General features: G+C 50.9%; 3 protein-coding genes across 3 annotated transcripts; 2 read left to right on the forward strand and 1 right to left on the reverse strand.

The window, feature by feature from the left end:
- Nucleotides 1–4,198: 4,198 nt before the first annotated feature.
- Nucleotides 4,199–5,430, forward strand: LOC117855133 (uncharacterized protein At5g39865). The gene has a single exon (XM_034737412.2). It carries the CDS (start codon nt 4,389–4,391, stop codon nt 5,163–5,165), a length of 777 nt encoding a protein of 258 aa, XP_034593303.1. The 5' UTR covers nt 4,199–4,388; the 3' UTR covers nt 5,166–5,430.
- Nucleotides 5,431–9,592: 4,162 nt separating this feature from the next.
- Nucleotides 9,593–11,243, reverse strand: LOC117855873 (uncharacterized). Its single transcript, XM_034738272.2, has one exon. The coding sequence runs from the start codon at nt 11,072–11,074 to the stop codon at nt 9,899–9,901; it is 1,176 nt and encodes a 391-aa protein (XP_034594163.1). The 5' UTR covers nt 11,075–11,243; the 3' UTR covers nt 9,593–9,898.
- Nucleotides 11,244–12,277: 1,034 nt separating this feature from the next.
- Nucleotides 12,278–16,737, forward strand: LOC117855346 (uncharacterized). The gene is made up of 4 exons (XM_034737676.2): nt 12,278–12,862; nt 14,342–14,824; nt 15,706–16,221; nt 16,324–16,737. The coding sequence occupies exons 1-4, from the start codon at nt 12,344–12,346 to the stop codon at nt 16,405–16,407; spliced, it is 1,602 nt and encodes a 533-aa protein (XP_034593567.1). The 5' UTR covers nt 12,278–12,343; the 3' UTR covers nt 16,408–16,737.
- Nucleotides 16,738–16,792: the final 55 nt, after the last annotated feature.

Below are 16,792 nucleotides of genomic sequence, written 5' to 3' on the forward strand. Positions count from 1 at the left end.
GTTCGTACGTGTGCTCCGCCATAGAGCCAGTTGCTTGGTGTACTTGTCTTGCGCCATCACCCGAGTGAGTAGATCAATGGACGCGTCGGTAGCGAGAGGAGTGTTATGTTGACGCGTTGAAACTGCTTCGAACGCGTGATCCAAGTTTATGATGGGTAGGTCGTTTGCAAGGCAGCATCGGTGATCTGCTCGCGACACATTTCTTGCTCGGCGGTGTGTCCTTTTTGACTTTCCGTCTCTTCTCCTTGTATGTTGGCAGAGAGCTCATCCACTGACACGTCATCTGGATGATGTTCGTATCGTGGATGTCTGTCTGGTTGTTTTGCTCCGTCGCTGTTGGCCCCATGAAGAGTGACAATGGCGAGTAGTTCCCGCTTTTCTGGAAAAAAACAACTCGAGCTTGACATAATGATCTTTGTGGGACCATTGTCTTCGTAGATAGGAGACTAAGGGGTACCCTCCTGGTATGGGAGAGTATCCAGGTATGCAACAAAGGTGTGAATCGTCATCCCTAACGAGAGCAGATGGTTTCATGCCGAGCTGGGAGATGAATCTGCCTTGTGAGGTAGATGTGATCACCAGTCCTTGTTGCAGATTTGATAAAGGAGTCTCCTTGTCCGGATCCGAGTAGTAGTCGAAGTTCTCGATCGAATCCGAATTGGATTGGGATCTGGACAGGGAAGCTTGGTAGACGGTGCAAGCGTTTCGGAATCCAGACGGGAACCGACTTGTATCATGGGCCGATTCGCACGATTGCTCAAGCGCCAGCTCGTGAGAACTAATCTGACTGGTGGGAGAAGTCGAGTTGTATTCAGACTCATCCCTTGGTTCTTAGAAGAGGTCGAAAATTTTATTGAATTTTTCAATGAAATCCTCCAAAGCTTGGCGATGGAGGTTGATGTCATAGTGCTTCTTCTCCGGGACCGGCACGATGTGGCGGTGAAAGTTTCTAGCGCCATCCGTGATGCAGACCCAGGAGCCGAAGATGAACGTTGCGCCTTCTTCGAACGCGACGGTGGGCTTGATGATGACTGGAGCCATCGAGTTCGCTAGTGGATATTTAGCGAGAGCCCCTACCTGACGCACCAGCTGTCGATGTTTAGACCCGGCAACCTACCGAGGGGGTACCTAAGGTAGTGTTTTGTGTGTGGGGCTCGCCGAAAATCAGGAACTCGAAGGTGAACTCGAACACACGATTTAGATAGGTTCGGACCGCTTATGTTGTGTAATACCCTACGTCCTGTGCGTTGGTTGGATTGTATTGATTGATGATTGTTTGGAGGAGGTCCTTGCCTCTCCTTATATTGCCGGGGGTAGGGTTACAAATCGGTTGTTGTACAAGAGTACTAGTCGAATTCGACCACAGAGTCCTACTCTAATTGCTATGATTAGTTTCCTAATCCTTGACTAGTCCTTATCATCCACGTAGACCATGCCATCCTACACCGTAGTCTCCATGTCTGACACGTGTTGGAGTACAGCCTCGTATGTAGGACTGTCCAAGCCTCCCGGTGAGCCCATAGATGTATAGCCGACAGGAACGATGTTCGCTGCTTCAGCACTGCAACAAATACAGTGGGCATCTAGGGTTTTGCTAGTTACCTGGGCCATATTATCTTTTGTCTGGTCTTTTTTTTGTTGTTACTTCTTATGGGCTGACCCTTGTCTTTTTTTTCGCGCTAGTTTTTCTCGGCAATGGTGAACTCAGTGACATACACTAAAATGGATTGCATCTATTGTTCCAAACAAGCTAAAACCTTCCCAATCAAACGCTCCGCGCCTGCCTAGCAATCTCGCACCAATTTTTCCACCCGTCGGCGTGGTCCTCTCTGTTGCCTATTTTTTCCACCCACGCGCAGCTGGCGGGACCCCCGCTGTTTGATAGATAAATAGCGTGTGGTCCCGTGTGCACGTGGGGTTCTTTCCATAAATCGAATGGATGCTAAATATGGGGGGCTCTCCAGCTAGCGCTAAAAGGAGAGGCCTCTCTGTATAGTCACCTCTTTTTTAATAATACTTGATGATAGGTTGTTCACGTTCCATGCTTGATGCAAGCTTAACCTAGTTTTCTACAACCTCACCCAACTTTTTCAGCTAATATTTTTTTTAACGTAAATGGCAGGAGCTCTGCCTTTCTCTGCCTTTCAATTAATAAGGAAAGAATTTAAAGAACATAAGCAAACATCACTCATGCCGCTGCAGCCGTGCAAGAGTGCCCCGACACGTGCCTGGAGCGTTATAAAAAAAATTATGTAATCTAAGTTAAGGACCGAAACGACCATTATATTGCTCTACGCATTCCTTTGTTCGCTCTGCCACCTAATGGACCGTTAGTAGCTTGTTTTCAAAAATTTGCCGGTTACACTCTTTCCACAGATTCCACATAATGTAGATGACCATTCCGTTGAAATCTCGTTGCTGATTTTTGTGAACAAACTTTTCCACTGCCTCCCACCAATCTCTGATGTCATCGAAATTTGAGGGGTGTGCGTGCTGGGAAGCACAAATTGCTCCCATATATACAGAAACATGGGTCCAGCCCGCTTGAGCACAGGGGTAGAGTAGGGCCCTGTTTGTATCCGCTTATTTCCCGCTTATTGGTGGAAATAAGCGATAAACCCACCCAAACGCCTTGCTTATTTCCCGCTTGTCACGTAAGCCGCTTAGTTGAAAATCTGGAATAGAACTAGCGGGGTGCTTATCTCGTACGCGTGTCTGGAGACGCTTCTGGGGTAAGCGGACCATTTTTTCGCAGGTACCCTCGGCCACCGATGCCTCCAGCGTCCGCCACCGCGCCTCCCGCAACCGCCGCCGCTCCCGACCGCTCCAGATCCCGCCGCCGCCGCCGCCGCTCGGGTCGGCCGGCCCACCTCCCTACCTCCGCCGGGCTTGGCCCCCACTGCCGGTTGCCGGCTCCCATCCGCCGCCCGCCCTCCGGCCGCGCCGCCTGGGCTCGGCCCCCGCCTCCGACCGCACCGCCGGACGGGCTCGGCCCCCGCCCGCCCTCCGCCCGCGCCGCCTGGGCTCGGCCCCCGCCGCCTGTCGCCAGCCGCCCCTGCCGCCGGCCGCCTGCGCTTGGCCCCCGCCGCCGGCCGCTCGTGCCGCCTGTCGCCAGCCGCTCCTACCGCCTAAAGTGTTAAGGGAGGGTAAGAAAAGACTAGTATTGAATACCTACTGTCAAGTTGATAGTGTTGATTACTAGTGCACGTCCTGGGCCTTCGAAATACTAGTATTGATATCTACCCGAAGCAATAGAAAGATTACAGAACTTGATAGTGTTGGATTGTTTGAATGCCAAGCTATCAACTTTACCAATGAGCTATTATCAGCCTTAGGGGCATTCAGGTCAATTTACCAACCAGGACAAACAATCGACACAAAATAATCAGGATTGCTAAACACCCTGCTTATTCAGACAGCAGATTCTCCAGACAGCAGGCTTATCAGATAAGCTTGCTTGCCAGATAAGCGAGTTCCAGAAAAGCGTATACAAACAGGGCCTAGGTTGAGGTGTTGCGCGGATTCCATTGACCCGTTGCATAAGGTAGTGTGAGGTTGTCTGCTGTGAGAATTTTGATTTGGATGAGAATCAAGCAAACGGTTTACATTTATTTTCAGGTAAAAAACCTAGCACAGGCACAATCAACAACCCAAACAACTCCTAGCTTTTTAATAGCTACAAATTTTTGTAAGCTTTAGCTAATCCAAACAAAACATTTTTCCCAATGAAATGTGAAGGCCTACAAGAAGAACGAGTACCAGAAGTTGGGGAAAGGCAAATAGGCTGCAGCTTTTACCGTAGTTAATTTATCAGGTTAGGCTCCAAGTTGACTTTGTTGCTTCAAGCTATGTCAGCATTGGGTTGGTCCTGTCCTTTTTTTTATAAGGACTGGTCCTGTCCTTGATGTCCTTACCCGGGTACTCTACACTTGCCAAACACAAGGAGAAAAATGTTTCTTTATACAACAATCGATGTACCAAGGATTCTAGACCAAGCAATTAAACGAGCTTAAGTGAAGTCAACACGATTAGAGCGTACCCCATGCGTAGGTGTAGGTTCAAGTCAAGAATAATCCCCTGTAAAAGTTCTTGCACGTGGCAGAGGCAGAAATATTTCTACTCTCTTTCCTACATGTCGAAATGCTACGAGGGGGAAAAGGGAAAAGGCTCCTGTGAAAGGGAAACTTGCAAGTTTCAAGGGCTAAAAAGGAAAACCGCACTCCCCTTCAAATCCCAAACTAACACCTGAAATCCGAGCGCAAAACCGGAGCATGCCAAAAAAAACTCGAGGGCCACAACAGCAACCCCGGCCGCCCCCAACCTGAAAAACCGAACGAATCCCCGCCTCCTCGTCCCCATCTCCGGCCTCCGCCCGCCCATCTCCCCCCATGTGGATGCCCTGGGTGAAGACGCGCCCTTCCTCCCCCTCCCCCTCCTCCGCAACCTCCACCTCCTCGTCCTCCACATCGCTCGTCGCCGCCGCCTCCCCGCGCCTGTCCTTTTCCTCCCCTTCCCTGAAGGACCTCCAGGCGCTGCTCCTCTCCGACGCCGCCACGCCCTCCCCGCCGCCCGCCGCGCCCTGCTCCCCGTCGTCCAACACAGTCCGCGTCTTCCACCGCGTCCGCGTCGCGGCCTCGGCCCTCCGCGCGCTCCGCACCCTCCAGGCGCCGCCGTCCGCCGGCGCCGCCGCCGCCGACCTCCGCGTCGTTCTCTACTTCACCTCGCTCCACGTCGTCCGCGGCACCTACGAGGACTGCCGCGCCGTGCGCGCCATCCTGCGCGGGCTCCGCGTCGCCGTCGACGAGCGCGACCTCGCCATGGACCCGCGCTACCTCCAGGAGCTCGCCGCGCTGCTCCCGCGCCACGCGCCCCCGCGGCGCGTGGCGCTCCCGCAGGTCTTCGTCGGTGGCCGCCACCTCGGAGGCGCCGACGAGGTTCGCCGCCTCCACGAGGCCGGCGAGCTCCGCCGCGTCGTGGCCGGCGCCGTCACGGCCTCCCTCGCCGCCTGCGGCCGGTGCGGCGGCGAGCGGTACGTGCTCTGCAGCAGCTGCAACGGCAGCCACAAGCGGTACAGCGTCAAGGGCGGCGGCGGCTTCCGCACCTGCGCCGGCTGCAACGAGAACGGCCTCGTCCGGTGCCCCGACTGCTCGCCGCCGGACGTCTGACGGCTCAGATCCGAGAGGTCACGATCCGATAACTTACTGAATGCTTTCTTCTTCCTAGTTTCAAACTTGAGACAAGAAATGGGTCCTGTGTCTGTGTAGTAGCTGTTAATCTTACTCGTTAGCCTAGTGTTGATTGGTTGCTAAATATGAATGTGGCCATTAGCAGTTCTTTTTTTTCTAGCATTTTTTTCCTGCTATCCAACGCCTCTAATGCTGGCTGTTGCAGACTTGCAGTAGGATTTGCAGTAGAACAGCTGTTTGTTTCCTTGCTTCTCTCTGGCTTCTCTTTTCCTTTGCGCTAAGCTATGCTGGAGGCAGATCTGGGGTTTGATTTGATACGGATTACTCTTAAATAACTTTGAGTGAAAGATAGATAAATGCGACTAGTTAGTAGTACCGGTTGAGATATAATTGAAGTGTATCTGTCTAGTAGTTGCGTGAAATTTGAAACAAGGTAGTTGTGTCAAATTGACTGTTGGGATTGTACTCCTACATGCCTGCAATTTATGCCATTCTCTTTTTTCAAAACGCTTCGCCGCGGCTGCCAGCGAGTTTGAATGGTTGGTGACCTGCCGTTCCTTGGTTAAGGAGTGCTGCCAAAGTTTCTTGAAAGCTGCTGCTCACCATACCCCATCGCGCGCAACGGTAGCACAGCATTTTGCTGCGCCCAGGCGAAGAAAGAAGGGAACCCTCTTGTTCCTTTCTTTTCGAACGGGCGTTCGTGCGGCGTTTGAATTCGATACGGTGGGCAAAGTTGCCGTTGGGGCTGTGTGTGCATTAGTGCACCGTACCCTTCTCGGAGAAGAAAAATGAGGCTTTGCAATCACGAATATAAACGGCGCCTTCTTTTTCCAAGCGGCACCTTTCAGGTTTGGTTGGGTCCCGGAAAGCTCCAAGCCGGGGGGATTGGGGCGATGCTTGTACTCTAGTGCGATTCTTCTACTGTTATCCCTGCTCTACGCTTCCATGTTCTGACTACTCAAAATGACAGTGACCGTTCTCTTTGTCGGATCCTTGCTGGTAAATCGTAATCTTATCCGCCTAACCGGAATGGCAGTGCTTTCTCTCTCACTCTCTACTCTCACTCTCTACTCTCACTCTCCATAAGAGAGCCACATCAGCATTTGAGGATAAAATAATGACAGGAGAGATAAATCATTGCTTGATGTAGCGAGTGCTGCTAGCACGCGATTCCATGTCGAGTGGGCCCCACCACCCAACCACGCGGGGCTGCCGCCGTGGGCGGCCCGACAACCTCCGTCGGGGCGGAGCTTGGCCTTGGCATCGCCGACGCGGGTGGGGCAGGAAAGGCGCGCCACGGCAACGAGGTCGGCAGCCTCCTTGAGGAGCAAGCGCGACGCCCAAACGGCGACGACCGCCTGCTCTTCACGCCGAGCGACGGCGGCGAGCGGAACGGGCCGGCGTGTAGGTGGAGGAGCTCGGGGCGGTGAGCCACGGGCGGGGACGAGGAGCAGGGCGGCAAGTGCGAGGCGGGGCGCGTCATGGAGATGCGGCCACCGTCGCGCACTTCGGCGCAGGGCACGGCCACCGGGTGGTCCCACTGTGTCGCTGCCTCAGTCGCAACTGCCCCCGGTCGCATAGTTTAGCGCCCCGCCGCTTGGGAGAACAGGGCGTGGAGGCCCGAGCGCGGCGGCTGGCAGCGGCCGGCAAGGGTCAACGGTGAGGAGGTGCATGGCGGTCGGAGCGGTGGAGGGAGGTGCGCGCCGCAGCCGCCGATGTTTTTCATGGCGCGGTCATGATAGGTTGGGGCGCGGCAGGACCATCGACGCATAAAGACAGAGGTCGAGGAGGGGCGCAGGCAAGGCAGAGCAGCGCGAGGGAAGGACGGAGAGATGAGAGCTTCGGGAGACAGGTACCCAACGGGGCATGACATGTGGATCCCATTATATATTTTGGAATAAGTGTTATAGCTAACCTGTTAGATGGATGATCTATAACGCTCTCTACAGTTGACGTGGACAGAGTTATAGAGAGCTGCTCTGTGTACCCATTGCGGGTGCCCTTTGCGTCATCTGCACCGGCTCCTATTCCGTGCGTGTGCGACAATGGCGAGAAGGTAGCAGGATGGGCCAGTCATGCTACTAGCGGCTAGCGCTCACGGCACCCTGCCACTTGGAGTCGCCAGGCGCTACACCTGTAACGCTGTACGTGCGCGCGACGGGAGCAGGCCAAGCGGCGCCGCGACACCGGGGTCGCCGTCGCCGTCGCCACCCGCCATCAGCCAGCGGCCGGTAGCGAGCAGAGGCGCCGCCGGTTGCGGGTGGAGCCTTGCGTTTTGGCTTGGGCACACGAGCCGCGACGAGCTTGCGCGGCGAGGGCGCAAGACCCACGTGGTGGGGCTCGGGCGCTCGGCGATCTCTCGCGATCCCTCTCCTCCTCTAGTCTGCGATCCCGTCCCAGTCGCGCACCACGCAACGTGCTACGAGCTGTGGACGGGGGCCCGCGGCTTGGCAGCCTTTGCTGCGGCTCCCGGCTGCATCACTGGATCAAAGTTGTCGCGCGCCGGAGCAGTGGTGCACCAGTGCTGCTTCTGCTGCTTTCTCACTGAGCCACTTCCCCTTTTCCCCTCCTGGCGCCTGCTGATCCGTGCACGGTAAAACGTTTGTTGAAGTCGCTGAATCGGTGAAATGGCTCAGCAGGCTCTGTTGCGCAGAAGGATGGCATAACCAGTGGTATTAATAGTGCCTATAATTACGTGCATCACATCTTCGAGCCGAGTTTAAGTCTGACAGCATAAATACTGTCCTTTTGCCGGGGCCTATGACACGAGCAAAACTAGCAGTGCTAACTTTGAATCGAAATCTATGTTATTTGAGCCGCGTCAATTGCAAAATCGTGATTAGAGGGTGTTTGGTTCCCACCCCTGAATTTTAGCACCTGTCACATTGAATGTTTAGATACTAATTAGAAGTATTAAATACTCCCTTCGTTCCAAATTGTAAGTCGTTTTAGCTCTTTTAGATTCATAAATATTATTATGCATCTAGACATACACTATATTTAGATGCATAATAATATCTATGAACCTAGAAAAGTCAAAACGAGCTACAATTTGAAACAGAGGGAGTATAAACTATTTACAAAACCCATTGCACAAATGGAGACTAAACGGCGAGACGAATCTATTAAAGCCTAATTAGTCCATGATTTGATAATGTCCATGGACTAATCATGGGCATTGTCAAATCATGGACTAATTAGGCTTAATAGATTCGTCTCGCCGTTTAGCCTCCATCTGCGCAATTAGTTTTATAATTAACTCATATTTAGTCCTCCTAATTAGCCTTCGATGTAACACGGACTAAACTTTAGCTCAAGTAACCAAATACCCCCCTATGTGAATAGTAGCACCAATAGCTGAACAAGAAAGAATCATGAATACCGTGATGTCATGACAGTAGCGTGGCACAGGGGTAACAGGACTACAGAAGCGCGTGCTCGACGCGTCGACGCACAGATCGATCGCTCCAGGCAGCTCGTCGCTGAGGCCGCAGCGTTGATCGGTCGGCGGCCGACGAGGCGACGAGGCAACCAGGCAGCCGTACGTGGAATGCGGCTAGCCCCGTCTAGCAGTTGGCCATCAGGCACTGGCAGTGGGGGATGAGGCGCCCCCACGCCCAGTTGCAGCGGCCGTCCGCGTGGCCGTGATCCTTGCAGGTCATCATGCAGTCCTCGGTCACGCAGATCGGGTGGTGGTCGTCGTCCCTCCAGCAGCTCTCGTCCTGGGCAGTCGACACCGCCGCGCCTGCGAGGAGAGAAAAAACGAGATCACATGAAAACGCCGAGCTCGTCTCGTCACCTGAAGCGTAACGATGGCAGAAAAGAGGCTCACTGGATGCGACGACGAGCAGCACCAGAATGGCGCGGCACAGGGCGGCCTTCCTCCAAGCCTCCATGGCGGAAACAAACGAGGTTGCGTGGACGAATTCGAAGGGGAGCCTGGCAATGGCAACGATGCCCGGTTCTGTTTTGTTGGCGTGGACTGTAGATAGTAGCGCTCCATATAAATGCAGAGGTCGTGAGGCCCAGAGGGAATATAGGCGCTGAAAGAAATCGGAGGTCAAGCGGGTAAACCGCCCCTCACAGTCTAAATAACACTAGGCACAATGGCACAAGTCTGACACCAGAGAAAATTCCATCGAAGGATGTATTAAAAATGAGAAATGAGAGAAAATTCGTGGGCTAATGCCTAGCCTTCATATTGCTGGGCTCCTTCGTGTAGAGTTGACATATATGCATGGTCTCCATAGGCCCAAATAGTAGCTAGCGAACATGTGTCATGTTCAATTTGTTTTCATTCCAAGCTGCCACATTTGTTTGGCATAGCTCTAGCTCCAATAAATTTTAGAGCTGGACATTTGCTAGCTCTAAGAATTCATGGAGCAAAAGGCTAGGGATGCGCTGAGTGTGCTTATAGATTGACATACGCTGATACTAGTTTCAGAAAACATTATCTAGTTCAATCTAAGTACAAAGACCCAGTTCGGACAGCAAGCATTGCACTGCAGGCTACAATGACGGTTCCTGCACAAGATTACCACAGACAGCAAGACGAGTACCTACTAATCACGAAATATATACCACAAGATCGAATGGGGAGTATAAATAACATGGCATTAGGCATTTATTCTAAGCTGTCAGGAACAGGAGTTCAGGGCATCGATTGTGCATGCATATATGTGGAGAGATTTCCTGCTGTCAAGCCATCTCGATCAGTTCCTGTTAGCCTTCAGCTGCGTCAGCTTCGCGGGCGTCGCCGGCGTTGATGAGAAACCGTCGTGCAGCTTGCTGCTCCTCCTCTCGCCGCTAACCCTCGGGCTGCCGCTGTCCGCTCCTAGCCCGATGGAGAGCTTGCTCAGGGCCTTCCGGGCATCGGTGCAGTACTTCTTGCTCGTGTCGAGCAGCGACGACACGCCCCATCGACGGCTCTGCAAGTCCTCACGGATCCTCTTCTTCTCTCCACGCGGCAGCGACGAGTCGCCGCTGATGGCTTTTTCGTTGTCTTCTTTGATGACGTCGCGTAGCGTGGTGGTGGTGATCCTGCGGCTGTGGGAACGGGAACGGGAACGGGGTGAAGGCGCGTCGGCTCCGGGGCGAGGCGTCGCGTGCTGCGCTGCAGGCGCCGGCACCGGCGTCGGGCATCCCCTGAACCCGCAGACTGCCGGCTTCGCGCTCCAGGGGAAGAACACCATGAGCCCACAGGCTCTTGGCGTCATCTCTTCGGCCTCTGCGTCCATCCTGATCCGCTGCATCAGCTGCATGGGGACGCTGTCGTTGAGCAGCCTAGGCGTCCACCGGCGGTCCTCGTCGTGGCTGCTGCGAGTGCTAACCCGTCTTGGATGCCTGCCCGAGGTCGAGAACTCGGTGGCTTCCGCGGCGGGGTGGCGGGACCTGTCCTTGGAGAAGCTCGTCGCGCGGCCGACGAAGATATCCTCGAAGCGCTTGGACGTGACCCGGTCGAACGAGCCGGTCCGCTCGGGCGAGGAGATCCTGTCCAGCGCCTCGGAGAAGGACCTGTCGTCGTCGTCGTCGTCGGTGCTAGCCTCGCTCGTGTTGCCGTAGTAGCTGTTCAGAGCGAGGCACGGCGGCTGCGAGCGCCCGGGCGGCGGCCTCGGTGGCGGCGGCATCGTCGCCGCCAGCGCCTTCTTGTGCACGTCCCTGCCGCACGCGATGTTCTTGGGAACGCCAGGGGAGCTCTCCCAGGAGAACGGCACGTGCGTCCGTAGCGGCGACGGCGACGAGTCGCGGCGGCAGCGCGGACGGGACGCGTCGACCGAGGCCCACGACCTCCGCGGCGTGGGGAGCGGCGAGTCGAGCAGCGGCGGCGGCGGCTGCCCGTCGGCATTGCGCTCCCTCTCCGTGGCGCGCTTGGTGATGATAGGATCCATGGAGGCTGGAGCACGACGCGAGCCACAGGCAGAGCAGAACTGTAGCTACTGTCTGCAAGCATGCATCACCGGCATATACTACGTGGGGGCCGGGCCGGGGAAGGGGATCGTTTAAGAGTGCACGCGAAGGCTGCAGCGAAGCCGTTGAGCCTGCGCTGCCGACGCGTGCTTTTCCGCGAAAAGTTGCAGTAGCGGCGGTTGGGCTGTAGCGTCGTGTATGGTGGCGTGTCGGAGCTTCTTTGCTCGCTCCCGTGAGTGTGCTCGAGAGCTCCTTAATGGCGGAGGTTGCCGAAAGGAAGGAGACGATCGTGCTCAAAAGAAAAACGAGAGGATCCCAGAGGGAGGGTTTCTCGTTTGTGTGCAACTTGCGGGTAGTAAAGTGTGGGAGTGATCATGTGCTCGGTGGCAAGGGCAAGACCGCCCTGTTCAGCGATGTTCCGAATACACGGCCTCCGACGATACATACTAGGATATGAATATAGGACAGTTGATCAGGAGATCGTTCCATGGAGGCTGATGGGATCACATCGTTCCTCGCTATATTACATTAACCATTTGCTTGTGATTGAGGTGCTCTGACAGATCGAGCTATTCCATTCCTTTAACCAGAGTTTTGCAGATACAATTTTATTTCAATATCTGCATATGAGTGACATATATGCACTGAACGATTTATTATTATTCTGAGGCTCTCAGCATAGAGATTGTGACCAAACCAAAGTGCAAACAATAGCAAAGGTTCAAACTAACTAAAGTAAACTCGACTGCTCAAGCACGCAAGACATTCGTACAAAATGCTGTCCCCTTTCAATTGTTTAAACTGATTTTTTACGGGTGACATTTTAACTTCCAACGATTCGTGGTGTTCGACTTTCACTTTGAAATTTATGGTAACTTTGAATTCCAACTTTTGAACTTTCACCAGGACTCCTCAATTAACTTTCCAAATTGAAAAACACAAAACTATGGACAAAGATTCAAAGTGTCGTACTTTCACTCGGACTCCTCAATTAACCTTCGAAATTGAAAACTCAAAAACTTTTAGAGGAAGTTTCACCGTTAATTTTGTTGTACTCTGACCGGGCATATCACAGGCCTGATCGAAAAGTTGGGCCACGCTTGGGCTGCAGTTTTCCAATAGCTGAGGCCCATAAACAAATGGACGTGGGCCGAATAAAGCAAAAAGGACCTAAACCTCTCAATTCCATCCAACTGGCGAGGGATTCCCTTTGCACAATAGCACTGCTCCCCTTCCCTCAAACCCCAGCCATGGCGATCGCGGCGGATTCTACCGCCGATCAAGCCCCAAATCCTGCACCCGGCGAGGCCGCGGGCGAAGCCGTCAAGGCACCCGCGCACCCTGACCGCGGGGAACCCAATGCGGAAGCTGCTGACGAGGAGTATGAGGAGGAGGAGGAGGAGCTGGACGGGCCGGAGGCGGAAGCGGCGGAGAGGGAGAAGATTGATGCAGTGTTCCGGCGGCTGTCGGACGCCCCTGTTGGAATCCACGTGCACGACGTCATCATCCAGGGCAACACCAAGACCCGCGACGCGCTCATCGAGGCGGAAGCTGTGGACCTCATCCGCTCCGCCGCCACCGTGCAGGACCTGGTGCGCGCCGCCAGCATCGCCAACGCGCGGCTCAGGCGCCTCGAAGTGTTCGATTCCGTCCACATCACCCTGGATGCTGGCCCTCCCGAGCTGCCCGGCACCACTAACATCCTCATCGAAGTGGTCGAGGCGGCTAACCCCATCGATGGAAGCGTCGGCTGCTTATCCAAGCCGGAGGTCAGTGAGCACTGAGCACTCGGAATTGTTAAAATGATTGTTCACTGCACAGGGTAGACACTGAGAATTGAATGAAATGAAGAGCATTGCACTATGTTTAGAGAATATGTTGGTATTATGTTGTTTACCTATAGATGTGATTGTGGAGATTCGAGTGTTTTTCACCAAACGCTAATGGCAACAGTCACTCACTCATGTTTAGCCAATTAGCTGGACAAAATGGCCCATTAGTCGGATTAAATGGCCATTTATGGCTTTAGGCAAGCACGGCTGGCTGTCGTGTAGTGATTATGCGCTGTGCAGTCAGCCTAAATAGACGTTTAGGCAAACATTGTGAGATTCGCAGGGCATACTGTTCTTGAAATATGCAAATTGTCTGCTTAGCTCCATTCTTCAGTTGGTGATGTATTGGACTCATAAATTCTGGAAAGATATAAAAATTTTTAGTCCCATGTATGCCATGCTTTGAATTTTGTACTATTTGTGCATGCTTCAGTCATTGGTGGTGTTGGTGTAAATCTTTCCATGATTACTAATTTACTATGTGGTATTTGCTTGAGCTGGATAATTTGTCATCCAAGTTTTACATGACAGTGTCAGATCCGTGGCTCTGCTGTCCTGCCAGGCAGCTTATCTGTTGACTAGCACTAGCAATAGGTCCATGGGCCCACTACTCCACTAAGTTGCTTGATCATGGACCACCACTCTACCACAGTCCGCAGTTATTTATGTAAATGTTCTTATCGAAGGTATATGCGCTTTAGTTTAGCAGTAAAGTTTTGGAAGAATTTTGTTGCGTTTGATTAGAGCATCGAAGTCATTGTGATAATATGATTTAATATATGTGGAAAACATTACACTCTCGAAAAGTGGATGTTTTTGCTGTGCTTGATTTGTTGATAGATAATTACATTGTAGTGTCAAGAAAGAAAAAAAAATATACAAACACTTTAGTTTGTGTGGAGTTCAAGTTTATGATGTATGCCCATGACATGGAAGTTACAGATTTAATGACTCAATCGTGAATTCGTGATTCTAAATAGGTTTTCATAAAAGCGATCTGAGTTGATGACTTGATGGATTTGAGCTGTTTCTGTATATTCAGGATTCATTTGCCAAAGATTCCTTTCTCTAACAAAAGTAGGATTTTATATTTGTCCCATCCTTTAGCAATAGAATCTTGCAGTTAAGTTGCTTACTATATATTACTCTTTGTACTTTAGTCTTCACAGAATATAAACCTGACAGTTTATATTGTAGGCACTTTACTAGAGGACAATCAAATAACCTGATAAGCATAATTCCCTCCTGAACTACTGTACATAACGATATGGCTGGCATTTTGTTCGACAAGTTACCCTCTTTTCTTTAAGTTTGGTTGAGCCCTTTTGCATGCCATGCTAAAGTTGAGCATTTTGGACTCGTACCATTGGCAACCTAAGCTGATGAAGGATTGCTTGAATGGCTTAATTTGTTTAGGCAAAGTCGTGGTCAGTTGAAGGCTCTCTCAGACTGAAGAACATATTTGGTTATGGTGACATCTGGGATGCTTCGGGAGCATATGGGTGGGACCAGTCATCAGAGATAGGCATTGGAGTGTCCTTGCCAAGATTTAGATCAATACCAACTCCCTTGACAGCTCGGGCATCATTGTTGTCTCATGATTGGCTGAAATTCTCATCATACAAGGAGCGTCTGCTTGGCCTATCCTTTGGTTTGCTTTCCACCATGCACCATGACTTATCTTATAATCTGATTTGTCGTACCTTAACTGATCCTTCACAAATGGCATCAAAATCCATAAGAAAGCAGTTAGGACATAACCTTCTTTCTGCAATGAAGTATACATATACAATAGATCATAGGGATTCTCATCTCAGGCCAACCAAAGGATACGCATTTGTCTCAACATCTCAAGTTGGTGGTATATGGGGCAGCAAAGGATTGAGATTCTTCCGCCAGGTTCTTCCCCAACCAGCTTCTTCTATTTAATTATCTATGCAAAGTTTGTCTAATCTTCCCTTGTTGCGTCTTTGCTTTTAGTTTGATGAATTATAAAATTGGTCCAGTTTATTTTCTGTACTGCTGTTAGTGAGTTGCCTGAAAATAAAGCATGGAGCCTTGAATTCAAGGGATGGATTTTGCATACCAGTATTACAGTTTGGTCAGACTGCATTACTAGATCAAAGTATCCAAGTTTTTATGCAGACTCTTATCTCTGTGGGTTAGTATTTAGTCTGTAAAAGTGTATGGAAAGTGATTTGCAGAAGAGCCAGAGATCTAAGATTTAATGGGTTTCAGTCGGTACCGGCAATGCAGAATTTTAATTAGCTATATTACCCAATAGTCCTTTATTCTGAAGTGAGCCTTTTGTGTGAAGGTTAGAGTGCATATCCTTAAACATATGCCCCCCTGCCCATATCCCAACAGAGCATTCTCTTAGCAGTTAGTTACTGATCCTAGTATGTTTGTGGTTCAGTTTTGTTTCTCGACAATTGATCCAATTCTCAGCAGTCCCCATGAACTGCTTTAAGTGTTCTTGTAATAAGTTGTATCTTGTATGATTGTTTTTATTCACTTAATTTATTATTTCGTTTTTGATGAATCATGTATGCTATGATGTGGTTAAAGGTTTTTCGATGGAAAAGGTACATTCCCATGTCAATTATATATATGCAAATAGAATAAAGGTTAAAATTTTCCCAACAAGATATAGGGACCTAAATCTTGAATGGTTATTGTCATTTAAGATGGTATATGTGCTACTTCTAATTATTGGTCAGTTTGTGCTGTGCACTGTTAAACATTGTCACCTGAAATCCTTTTTATTTTCAATTACCCAGGAGTTTGATATTCGCGGGGCTGTTCCATTCAGCTTTTACAATGCTGCGCTGAATGCTGGCATATCAGCAGGGGTGGTTTTACCATTGGGCAGGGGGTTTTGGGGATCACCTTCATCTGTACCTGATAGATTTTTCCTGGGAGGGAATTCTTCTCCAGTATGCAGCCTTGGTGGTTTAAATTCTCTATTGGGTTTCAAAACAAGAGGAATTGGCCCTACAGAACTACGGAGATTTGTTCCAAGTGAATCTGCTATGGATGATTCTGCAGCCTCTCCAGGACGGGATTATTTGGGAGGCGATTTTGCAGTCTCTGCATTTGCTGATCTATCATTTGACTTGCCCTTAAAGTTATTCCGGGATGCTGGTATACATGGCCATGCATTCCTAACTGCTGGGAATCTCGCCAAGTTATCCGAGGGTGAGTACAGAAATTTCTCATTTGCTGAGTTCAGGCACACATTTAGGAGCTCAGCTGGTGTTGGCATTATCATACCCACTAAGCTTTTCCGGGTGGAGGTGCGTATGTTTTGAGGTCTTATTGAAATTTCATATATAAATGATCATGGATGCATATTTTGTGTGGCAACTGATCCATTCTGTTGATCTTCCTGTGTCCAGATAAACTACTGTTATATCTTGAAGCAATTTGAGCACGATCGTGGAAAGACTGGGATCCGGTTCAGCTTCTCATCGCCAATGTAGATGTTTATGGTACAAATGCATTTCTACAGCTGCTTCTCCCTGTCTATGAAGAATGTCCTGCCTGGTTGCGCTGAGCCATTTTCACGTTCTGTTTTTCTCTGAAACTCTTTAACAAGTAGGAGTCCATCAGGTGATTTGATCTCTATGCTAGTCCTTGAGCATTAAAAACCAGAAGAGGTGACACACTTGTATCATGCTCGTTCTTGAGAATTAGAACAAGAAGAGGTAACACGGCTAACGGGTATTATTGTCCCATGCTCGATAGAACAATGCGGACATGTTGGTGGGTAGGTTGCTGCCCTTGCACCATGGGATCTGTCATACGATTCATTTCTTGTTTGTGTTTGATCGCCTGTATCGGTATCTATCGTCCAAGTTGGACCAC

The sequence above is a fragment of the Setaria viridis genome, chromosome 5, assembly GCF_005286985.2.
Source record: "Setaria viridis chromosome 5, Setaria_viridis_v4.0, whole genome shotgun sequence".
In the NCBI taxonomy this organism is placed as follows: Eukaryota; Viridiplantae; Streptophyta; class Magnoliopsida; order Poales; family Poaceae; genus Setaria; species Setaria viridis.

Coding starts and splice junctions, on each gene's coding strand:
- LOC117855873 (XM_034738272.2), bottom strand. CDS start 11,074: ATGGATCCTATCATCACCAAGCGCGCCACGGAGAGGGAGCGCAATGCC.
- LOC117855346 (XM_034737676.2), top strand. CDS start 12,344: ATGGCGATCGCGGCGGATTCTACCGCCGATCAAGCCCCAAATCCTGCA. Junction 12,863..14,341: donor GCTGCTTATCCAAGCCGGAG/GTCAGTGAGCAC, acceptor TAATTTGTTTAG/GCAAAGTCGTGGTCAGTTGA. Junction 14,825..15,705: donor GATTGAGATTCTTCCGCCAG/GTTCTTCCCCAA, acceptor TCAATTACCCAG/GAGTTTGATATTCGCGGGGC.
- LOC117855133 (XM_034737412.2), top strand. CDS start 4,389: ATGTGGATGCCCTGGGTGAAGACGCGCCCTTCCTCCCCCTCCCCCTCC.